The 12,246-nt window shown below is 37.0% G+C and overlaps 1 protein-coding gene across 1 annotated transcript; it reads left to right on the forward strand.

Annotated features, from left to right (window-relative positions):
- The first annotated feature begins 220 nt into the window (after positions 1-220).
- On the forward strand, positions 221-4,005 carry LOC131661254 (probable LRR receptor-like serine/threonine-protein kinase At3g47570). The gene is made up of 2 exons (XM_058930718.1): positions 221-2,972; positions 3,066-4,005. The coding sequence occupies exons 1-2, from the start codon at positions 386-388 to the stop codon at positions 3,461-3,463; spliced, it is 2,985 nt and encodes a 994-aa protein (XP_058786701.1). The 5' UTR covers positions 221-385; the 3' UTR covers positions 3,464-4,005.
- Positions 4,006-12,246: the final 8,241 nt, after the last annotated feature.

Below are 12,246 nucleotides of genomic sequence, written 5' to 3' on the forward strand. Positions count from 1 at the left end.
GCTATTTTGGACCAAATAATCAATCAGAAAAAACATTATATCTCAAGCCTTACACTTGTTGTAAACTTCTTGTTCTAAGCAAAGGAACTAACATGTGTACTATTGTGATTTGTATTTTTTGTCTAAGGATAGAGATGTCACATCTTAGCCTAAAAAATATATAAGTAAACGATTATGAATTGTGTATTATATGTCATTTGCTAGTTGAAAAGGTCAAAAACAAAAAAATTCTCATCTTCTGTGAGTGAATGATTAACCGCGTCCAAAGCATGACCAGTTCTTTTCCTAGTACTACTAAACCAAAGCTCAAAGATAACATTAATCATAATACACGAACATTAAAGTGTGAAGCAAGCAGCATTATTACTTTACTTCCACAGTCACAATGATCCAACATATTTTGCTTCTATGTTTCCTACTTCATAATTTTCGTTTCATCATTTGCATCAACAATAACAACACGGATAAAGATACACTTCTATCTTTCAAATTACAGCTAACTGATCCAAACAGTGCTTTGTCCAGTTGGAGACAAGATTCTAATCATTGTACATGGTATGGAGTCAACTGTTCCAAAGTTGGTGAAAGAGTTCAGTCTCTCAACTTATCAGGACTTAGTCTCTATGGTAAACTACTTTCTGATCTCTCAAACCTCACTTACCTTCATTCACTTGACCTTTCTAAGAACAATTTTCATGGCCAAATTCCTATCCAATTTGCTCACTTCACACTCCTCAATGTCATTCAATTAGCTTTCAACAATCTCTCAGGCTCACTTCCACCACAACTAGGGCAACTTCATAATCTAGTAAGTTTAGACTTTTCTGTCAATAATCTCATAGGTGAAATCCCTTCAACTTTTGGCAATCTCATTTCTCTTAAGAATCTTTCTTTGGCAAGGAACAAGTTTGCAGGTGAGATTCCAGTTGAATTGGGCAATCTCCGTAATCTTTCAAGACTTCAACTCTCAGAAAATAATTTCACTGGCAAGTTTCCTACTTCTATTTTCTTCAACCTCTCTTCCTTAGTTTTCTTATCCCTCACAAAGAACAATCTATCAGGCGAGTTACCGCAAAATTTTGGCCACGCCTTTCCAAACTTAACCACACTTGCTCTTGCAACTAATAGGTTTGAAGGGGTGATTCCAAATTCTATATCCAATTCATCACATCTTCAAATTATTGATCTTGCTAACAATAGATTTCATGGACCAATACCTCTTTTCAACAACCTGAAAAACCTCACTCATTTGACACTAGGTAGTAACTATCTCACTTCGACAACATCATTGAATTTAAAGTTCTTTGATTCGCTTAGAAACTCCAGTCAGTTGCAAATTCTTATGGTCAATGATAACAACTTGACCGGTGAACTTCCAAATTCTGTTGCCTATCTTTCAGGCAATCTACAACAGTTCTGTGTTTCTAATAATCAGCTAAATGGAAGTGTTCCTAAAGGAATGAACAAGTTTCAAAATCTCATATCCTTCTCTTTTGAACAGAATTATTTCACTGGCGAGTTACCATTAGAATTAGGATCACTCAAGAATTTGGAGCAGCTATTGATATACCAAAACAGATTGTCTGGTGAAATTCCTGATATATTTGGCAATTTAACAAATCTGTATATTCTTGCAATAGGAAACAACCAATTCTCAGGTAGAATTCACGCGAGCATTGGAAAATGCAAGAGATTGACTCTTCTTGACTTGGAAATGAATAAGCTTGCCGGTGTCATACCAATGGAGATTTTTCAACTCTCTGGATTGACAACTTTGTACTTACACGGAAACTTTTTGAACGGATCGCTTCCTCTTGAATTCAAGATGGAGCAGTTAGAGACCATGATTGTTTCAGACAACAAGCTGTCGGGGAACATTCCTAAAATCGAAGTAAACGTCTTGAAGACACTTAAGATGGCAAGAAATAATTTTAGTGGCTCAATTCCAAATAGTCTAGGAGATTTAGCATCCCTTGTGACCTTGGATTTATCATCAAACAATCTCACTGGCCCAATTCCCGAGAGTTTAGAAAAGCTTGAGTATATGGTGAGGTTAAATTTGTCTTTCAACAAATTGGAAGGAGAGGTTCCTATGAAAGGTGTTTTTATGAACCTAAGCCAGGTTGATCTCCAAGGTAACAACAGATTATGCGGCCTTAACAATCAAGTTACGCACAAGTTGGGAGTCACTGTGTGTGTTGCGGGTAAGAAAAACAAGAGAAACATTTTACTCCCTATCATACTAGGGATTATAGGTGCGATTGTTTTGTTCGCTTCAATGCTCTATCTGCTGTGGCTGCTAATTTCCTTAAAGAAACATGAGGAGGAGAATAGAAGTTTGTCATCAACTCCTCTTAAGGGTTTGCCTCAAAATATATCCTATGGTGATATTAGGCTTGCTACAAACAATTTTTCTTCCACAAACTTGGTTGGAAAAGGAGGCTTTGGTTCTGTTTACAAGGGTGTGTTCAACACCAGCACTTACGAAAGTCAAACCACCATACTTGCTGTTAAAGTTCTTGACCTGCAACAAAGAAAAGCCTCTCAGAGTTTTAGTGCAGAATGCGAAGCTTTGAAAAACATTAGGCATCGGAATCTTGTCAAGGTGATCACTTCTTGCTCTAGCACTGATTACAAGGGGGATGATTTTAAGGCACTGGTTATGCAATTCATGCCTAATGGTAATCTAGAGATGAATTTATACCCAGAAGATCTCGAGTCAGGATCTTTACTAACCTTGTTGCAAAGGTTGAATATTGCTATTGATGTAGCTTCTGCCATGGACTACTTGCACCATGATTGTGATCCACCAATAGTCCATTGTGATCTTAAACCTGCCAATGTCCTGCTAGATGAAGATATGGTTGCACATGTAGCAGATTTTGGGTTGGCAAGGTTTCTCTCTCAAAATCCATCAGAGAAACATAGCAGCACGCTGGAACTGAAAGGGTCAATTGGCTATATTGCCCCAGGTACTTAATAATGAATTTTTCTCCTCTGATTTGAACTTTCTTTTACCATCTATTTTTGCATAACTTATCTAATATTGGGATGACATGTTTCAGAATATGGTTTAGGAGGCAAGGCTTCAACTAGTGGTGATGTCTACAGTTTTGGGATCCTACTACTAGAGATGTTGATAGCCAAAAAACCAACAGATGAAATGTTCAAAGAAGGATTAAACATGAACAATTTTGAGAAGAAATTACTGAATATTGTTGATCAAAGGCTTATTAACCATTATGAATATTCAACACAAAACTTTAGCAGCGATAGTCATAGTGGTGAATCCAGCGACATCAGCTATAGTGATCGTAGCAACACATACAAAGCTGAGGAGTGCATAGCTGCTGCAATGAGAATTGGCTTGTCATGTGTAGCACATCATCCCAAAGATAGGTGGACCATGAGAGAAGCCTTGACAAAATTACATGGAATTAAGCACTTTATTCTAGGCTTGTAATGTTGGTGTTATTCCTGCGAATAATCTGTAAATATCTGTCATAAGTCTGGCGTGCTTCCATAAAAATAAGTTTATACATGAATAGGAATCTCAAAATAGTTATGAATTGTGAGTTCAAAATTCTAATGCATATATTGGTTCATTCATTTTTTATATTTAACCAATTAAGCCACAAGCATTCAGATTTAGACCTTTAATCTATGTATGTACCTGGTGCGTGAAAGGAACATTCGGAGTATGAAGGACAAGCTTTGATACAGAATGCTCGCAGGAAGGAATGGATGACGATCCTCTCCGCCTTCTTTTATAGCAAATAGCCAATTCAGTGTTCTAGCAACACCGTTCTGCTATGTATACCTAGCTATTTATCACCAATGGACACTTTCACAATGCAAAACATTACTGGGGCTAGTGAACAATGCAAAAGCAACATTTTTCCAGTTAGGAATATTATCAAGCAGTTGGCAGTTGCAAATATATAACTTATAGATATGTCATAATTATCGAAAGCAAAACACACCGTCAATCTGAAGAGAAAATTACCAGCAAAACTAAAGTTTGAACTATATAGTGAATGAACTCATCGTTTTCATTATCAATCAATGAGTACAATCTGTACTTATATAGAAGCATCGACTAGAAGAGATTAGTTTACAACTGTCATAACTAACTTGTAAAGCTTCTAACTAACTAACTAAGATGACTTGTTCAGTGAGTCATCTTTCTCATCTTCCTCTATTGTTAAAAATGAAGTTACCGATAATGATAGAGAACCATCGGCTTTATTACGGGAATATCAAAATAAGCTTTGTTGCTATCTTCCATGGCTTCTCACCTTCTTCTACGTGTTGATTTAGGAGTCTGCTCTTCCATTATGTCGAGTTTCGTGCACCATGTTCTTCTCTTATCAAACTTGGAGGCGGACTACATGAGCACAAGTGAAAAAATCATATTGAATATCATTCTCATTACAATACCTTTTGAATTCCTCATACTAGAATTCACCACCATGATCACTACAAATTGATGCAATGTTTAATCTTTTCTCATTCTGGATAATCCTGACAAGTTTATGAAAGACACCAAACATGTCTCTTTTGTGAGATAGGAATAATGTCCATGTATAGCGAGAGTAGTCATCCACGACAACAAGGACATAAAGATTGCCGCCAAAACTTTTGGTTCTGGATGAGGCAAAAGATCAATGTGAAAAAGTTGTAAGGGTCGTTTTTTGGAAACAACATTTTTAAATTTAAAAGAGGCCTTAATTTGTTTTCCTTTCAGAAACATCACAAAACTGAATTTTCTTAAAGCTCATTTTTGACAAAGTAGTCATTAAATAGTTGCGGACCAACTTGCTTAAGTGGTTCATGTGGATATGAGTCATTCTTTTATGTCATAGCCAAAATTCGTCCTCATTACTAAGTAGACAAACATCATTTAAAGTAATCTCATTTAGATTCACTGTGTATGTGTTTCCACTTCTAGAGCTGGTGAAAATGGTTTGATCAGATTTGGATTTAATAATGTTGTGAAAAACGATACCAATAACAAAGTATAATAGGGAATTAGGGAAGAGAATAAGAACACAAGAATTGGTTATAACTGCTATTCTTTTACTTTCTCTTAAAACAAGATTACAAGTTTACAAGAATAACAAATAACCTCTCTCACCCTAAATTAGGATTTGCAGCTTAGCAATGATGAGAGACTAGTATGCTATTTATAATAAAACCTAACATACTAACTAATGGGCTTTTTCAGCAAGGCCCATTACACAAGCCAACTTAATAAACAAGCTAACTTAACAAATTAGGGTTTAAACACTAAAACCTAATTTAACATGCTAACAACCCTAACATCTTCGACACAAGCATGTGAACAACCTTCGACTTCATGCTTAACCCTGTCGAACCAAGAAGCTACCCTTCGGCCATACTAGAGTTCGATCCAATATCTCACAAATCTCCACCTTGGATCTAACTCTACAACATCAAGGAACAAACTAGCTTTCTTCATGCAGCTTTATCAACTGCATACAGTGGAAAAACTTGCAACTCGGCAATGTCTTGGTGATCATATCAGCAGCATTGTCTTCAGTCGAAACCTTCAGCACTTGGACTTCTCCACGCTCGATTACTCCTCTGACGAAATGTAGCCTCACATCAATGTGCTTAGTTCGCTCATGATAGGCTGAATTCTTCGACAGGTGTATTGCACTTTGACTATCACATTTAACAGTGATACCTCGACCTTGAAGTTTTAGCTCCTTTGCAAAACCTTCAAGCCACAATGCTTCTTTCACAGCTTCAGTTAGGGCAATATACTCCGCTTCAGTGGTTGATAGAGCAACAACCTTCTGAAGTGTTGCTTTCCAACTAATTGCTGTGCCAAACATAGTGAAAACATATCCAGAAATAGATTTCCTGGAATCCATACAACCTGCATAATCAGAGTCGACATATCCTTCGATTACTGCTTTACCATCTTTACCCAAGGCTCCACCATAAATTAGGACTCTATTCAGAGACCCATTTATGTACCTTAAAATCCACTTCAATGCTTGCCAGTGAGCCTTTCCAGGATTTGCCATGTACCTGCTTACAAGACTTACTGCGTATGCTATGTCGGGTCTAGTACAGACCATAGCATACATCAAAGAACCAACTATATTAGCATATGGGATGCTATTCATATAGGCTCTTTCCACATCAGTACTGGGACACTGATCAATACTCAGCTTGAATTGAGGGTTTGTTGGAGTCACAACTGGCTTCGAATTCGACATACCAAACTTTTCAAGAATCTTCCGTAGATATGCCTCTTGAGATAGGCATAACTTCGACTTCTTTCTATCTCTTCGAATGTCAATTCCAAGAATCCTGGAAGCAGCTCCCAGATCCTTCATATCGAACTCCTTATTAAGTTCAGCCTTCACCCTCATCACATCTTCGACACTGTTGCTTGCTATGAGAATATCATCCACATAAAGCAACAAAATAACAAATGAATTACCAGGTCGAAATCTGAAGTAAACACAGTGGTCGAACTGACTTCTAATGAAACTTATGCGTGCCATGAACTTGTCGAATCTCCTATTCCACTGTCGAGGAGATTGTTTCAGCCCATACAAAGATCTCTTTAACTTGCACACATAATCTTCCTTCCCTTTTTCGACATACCCTTCAGGTTGCCTCATCAGGATCGTTTCATCTAAATCACCATACAAGAACGCAGTCTTCACATCCATCTGTTCCAGTTCAAGATCGAACTGTGCCACCATGGCAAGCAACATTCGAATGGACCTATGCTTCACAACAGGAGAAAACACATCATTGAAGTCGACACCTTCTTTCTGAGTGAAACCCCTTGCAACTAACCTTGCCTTGTATCTTTTCGACGTCACTCCTTCAATTCCTTCCTTAACTTTGAAAATCCATTTACAGCTAACTAACCTTGCCCCAACAGGTTTCTTGATCAGTTCCCAAGTATGATTATCATGAAGAGATTTCATCTCATCATCCATGGCCTTCAGCCATTCAGTCTTATTTCGACTCCTCATAACTTCCTTATAGTCTTTAGGTTCTTCGTCTAGAACCTCACTTGCAGAGATTAAGGCATAAGCTATAAGATCTGCATATCCAAGTCTCTGAGGTGGCTTGATGACTCTTCTCGACCTATCTCTCGACAATAGGTAGTCATCGTCAGTTTCCTCAACTTCAGCATCTTCTGCTTCTTCTTCGACTTCATCTGGGATATGCAATTCAGCATCAACATGCTCCACCTCAACAGGAATTTCTACCTGTTCCAGCTCTTCGTCAGATGTTTCTGTACTTCGACCAACATCATCAGTTTTCTTAAAAGCCATTTCAGCTTCATTGAAAACTACATCTCGACTGGTGATACACCTCCTGTGACCTGGCTCTAGGCACCATAGCCTATAAGCTTTGACTCCTTCAGGGTATCCCATGAACATGCATTTCAGAGCTCTAGGTTCGACCTTGTCTTGCCTAATGTGAGCATAGGCTACACAGCCAAATACTCTCAGTTTGTCGAGATCTGGTGGATGTCCCGACCAAACTTCTTCAGGTGTCTTCATATCTAACGCTGTCGAAGGACATCTATTTATCAGATATGTTGCTGTCGAAACAGCCTCAGCCCAGAACACATTCTTTAACCCCGCACTAGTCAACATGCATCTGACTCTCTCCAAAATAGTTCGATTAAATCTTTCAGCCAAACCATTTTGCTGTGGAGTACCTGCAGTAGTTCTGTGCCTTGCAATACCAAAGGCAGCACAAAAGCTGTCGAATGCCTCATTGCAAAATTCAAGGCCATTGTCGGTTCTCAACCTCTTGACCTTCCTGCCAGTCTGATTTTCAACCAGAGTCTTCCAACTTTTGAAATTCTCAAAAGTTTCATCCTTAGTCTTCTGGATGAATACCCATAATTTTCTGGAATAATCATCTACTATGGATAGAAAATACCTTGCTCCTGAATGTGATGCACACCTTGCAGGCCCCCAAAGATCAGCATGGATGTTGTAATTGCAAAGCATCTCAAGCATAGTTTGTTTTGATGAAGACAATATGGACATCAAGCTTTCATAAAGGATGTGCAAAAAGAATCTCAAGTCTTAAGCAAAGAACACACAATTTCAAAGTCTTGAAGAAATAATAAAGATTCAAGAATCAAGCAATAAATGGCAAAGGTATAAACAATACTCACTTTGACATATAATTGTTCACAAAATATACTCTCATGCATATCATAATCATGAACAAGTCTCATATATCAAAGAGTTCATCTAAAACCTTTTTCATAGTGAAAATTCAAAATAAAGGTTTTAGGAACCGGGTTGTCCCTATGGGGGAACCGGTTCCCAGCATTCTCAAATTTCAGCAATCTGTGGTTTACTATGGGGAACCGGGTTGTCCCTATGCAGGAACCGGTTCCCACGTTCAAAATTCAAATTTTCTGCTGTAACGTTCAGCAGGAACCGGGTTGTCCCAGGCAGGAACCGGTTCCTACTGAACCAGTGTGTTTTTCCATTGCATTTTTTCACTCAAACGAAATTGTCTTTATATCTTTTAAACATTGCATTGCTTCATGGAATAATAACCTTTTGAAGAGGTGTTTTACACACTATATATTACACATCTTTCATATTCAAAAATCACCTTCTTCATTAACAATTCATAAACCATATTCTTCATCTTTCAATATTCTCAAGTGTTCATAAATTCTCATTTTCAAGTGAAACTTTCCATACACATTTTCATTGAGAAATCTATTCAAAGTTTCATGCATACATTGTGAACATTTATATTCATTGTTAGAATTGTTTATTTGAAGAAGAAGATCGATCTAAGATTGATAGTGCTATACAAATTTCATCTAAATCTCTTGTATAAATTCAAAAGTATTATCTCCTTACTATCCAGGATTGTTGGAAGTAAGTGTTGTGTTTGAAGAGGATTGTTCTTCACTCACATTAGTATTGATTTGATCTTAAAGGTGTTAAGAACCTTTGATCACCCTATAGGTTAGATAGTAAGCATAGGCTTGTACAATAATTCTAACTATAGTGAAATCTCTTTCGTGTTTGAAAGGGGACTGGAGTACTCTCGGATTGTGAGGGGAACCAGTATATATCGTTGCGTTCTTTACTTTTCCGCACTTTATTGCATTCATCACCATTACCAAAGAAAAGAAAAGAACCTTACAAAAAACCTTCAAACACTTAACCAAAAATTATTAGAAGTATTCTCATAAAACCGATTAAATTTTTGAAAACCTAATTCACCCCCCCTCTTAGGCGCACTCTTATACTTACATTTGGTATCAGAGCAAGTTATAGGTAACTTGTTCCTAAAGATCCAGAATGGCTTCCGCAAATCAAAGACCGGTTTTCAAAGATGGTGGTTCTAACAACAAGCCTCCATTGTTTTGTGGTGAATATTTTGACTTTTGGAAAATCCAAATGAAGGCTCATCTAGAAGCACAAGGAGAAGAAGTTTGGGAGGCTGTCCTACAAGGTCCTCATGTTCCTACAACGGTCGTTAATGGTGTTGGATCGGAGAAACCTAAAGCGTCGTGGGATGATAATGATAGAAAAAGGGTTCTTGCTGACAAAAAGGCGATCAGTCTCCTTCATGGTGCTCTTAGTATGGATGAATTCTTCCGAATATCAACATGTACAACATCAAAGGAAATTTGGGATACTCTTGTAGAAACTCATGAAGGTACCGCTGAAGTTAAAAGATCAAGGTTGAATACTTTAAGTCAAGAGTACGAACTGTTTAGAATGAAGCCCGGAGAAACTATTCTCGATTTGCAAAAACGATTCGTACATTTGACAAATCACTTGAAGGCACTTGGTAAGACTCTTACTACCGAAGAACTTAATCTTAAAGTGCTCAGATCTTTGACAAGGGAGTGGCAACCAAAAGTGACGGCGATATCCGAAAAGAAAAATTTATCAAAACTTACTTCCGCAACACTATTTGGAAAACTTCAAGAATATGAGACAGAACTTGGAAGATTGGAAAAGCATGAGAACTTAGAGAAGAAATCCAAAGGCATTGCATTAAAAGTGGATTCAATAGAAAGCAAAATGAAAGATGCATCGGATGAAGATGAAAACTTCATGCTTCTTGTAAAAAGGTTAGGCAAATTTTTCGGTAATAAAAATAATATTGATAATACTAACTATGTCAAAAGAAAGAAATTCTCAAAGCATAAAGATAAAGAAGCATCCACTTCATCACAAGAAGTTACATGCTATGAATGTGGGAAACAAGGACACATAAAGCCGGAATGTCCAAAGCTTTCGAAGAAGAATGTATTCAAAGGCAAAAGGGAGTTCAAAAATAAAAAGGCCTACATAGCATGGGAAGATAATGAAGTAAGTTCTTCATCGGACTCCGATAGTGACGAAAGTGCAAACCTAGCACTAATGGCATCACACCACTCCGACGATGAAGAAGGCGAGGTTAGTTATGATGATTCTCTTTTTGATAATGGTGCACAAGGTGCAATAGAAGAATTATTAAAAGAATGCAAAATTCTCTATAAAACTATCTCATCTCAAAAGAAAATAATATCATCATTAGAAGAGAAGGTTAAGATGATTGAAGTAGAACATAAAGATGATAAAGAAAAAATGATTAGTGTTCAAGAAGATAATGTTGCATGCAAGAAGTGTGAATCACTTTCTTTCCAAATTGTCCAATTAAAACGTGTTTTAGAAAGATATGAAAAAGGGCAAATTGGATTGGAAAATGTTCTTAGCACACAAAGATACTCCAATGATAAGAGCGGACTTGGTTTTTCTAAATTTGATAAACCAACATCCAACAAGACTATCTTTGTCAAAGCTAGTAACCAACCAATTCAAGAGAAAATGATCAAGCCTAAAGTAATGCAACATTATCCTAAAAGGAAGAACTTTGTTAAGAAGAAATCTTATCCTCCTAGATATAGAAGTAACTTCGAACCTACTTGTTTTTATTGTGGTATTATTGGTCACACACCCAATGCTTGTTATGTAAGGAACTTTAGTGTTCCTAGTGGACATTATGTATGGGTGAAGAAAGGAACTAACTATGATGGACCCAAAGCCATTTGGGTACCTAACAAAACTTAATTTGTTTTGTAGGTATGCTTGAAGACCACTTCAAACCTATGGTATCTAGATAGTGGTTGTTCAAAGCATATGACGGGTGACCTAAACCAATTTTCAGATCTAAAGTTAAAGGCCAAGGGTTTTGTCACTTATGGAGACAACAATAAGGGAAGAATTCTTGGCAAAGGCAAAGTTGGTGCACCACCTTTCACATCCATTGAAGATGTTCTTTATGTTGAAGGACTAAAGCATAATCTTCTAAGCATTAGCCAACTTTGTGACAAAGGCTTCAAGATCAAATTCACTAAGGAAGAATGTTTGATCATCGATGAAGTCACCAATGAGGTAAAACTCAAAGGTACAAGAATTAATAACATTTTTATGATTTCTTTAAATGATTTATCTTTGAAAGTAAAATGTCTTTTGGTAAACAATAATGAATCATGGTTATGGCATAAAAGAGCAGCCCATATTCATATGGATCATTTAAATAAGTTAACCAAACATGATCTTGTCATTGGGTTACCTAAGATAAAGTTTGTCAAAGATAAACTATGTGATGCATGTCAAAAGGGAAAGCAAACCAAATCATCTTTCAAACCAAAGAATGTGGTGACTACAACAAGACCACTTCAATTATTGCATATGGATCTATTTGGTCCATCAAGGACAAGAAGCTTCGGAGGTAATGTATACGCTTTAGTTATTGTTGATGATTATTCTAGATATTCTTGGACTTTGTTTCTTGTGCAGAAAAGTGATGCTTTTAGAGCCTTTAAGAAGTATGCAAAACAAATCCAAAATGAGAAATCATTAAAGATTGTATCCATAAGAAGTGATCATGGTGGAGAGTTTCAAAATGCATCATTTGAAGAATTTTGTGAAGAACATGGTATCTCTCATAATTTTTCAGCACCAAGAACTCCACAACAAAATGGAGTAGTTGAAAGGAAAAATAGGTTTCTAGTGGAACTTGCAAGAACAATGCTTAGTGATGCAAATCTTCCTAAATATTTTTGGGCGGATGCGGTTAGTACGGCATGTTATGTTGGAAATCGAGTAATCATTAGACCTATCTTAAAGAAGACTCCATATGAACTCTTCAAAGGAAGAAAGCCAAACATTGCTCACTTTCACATTTTTGGATGCAAGTGCT

The sequence above is a fragment of the Vicia villosa genome, linkage group LG3, assembly GCF_029867415.1.
Source record: "Vicia villosa cultivar HV-30 ecotype Madison, WI linkage group LG3, Vvil1.0, whole genome shotgun sequence".
NCBI lineage: Eukaryota > Viridiplantae > Streptophyta > Magnoliopsida > Fabales > Fabaceae > Vicia > Vicia villosa.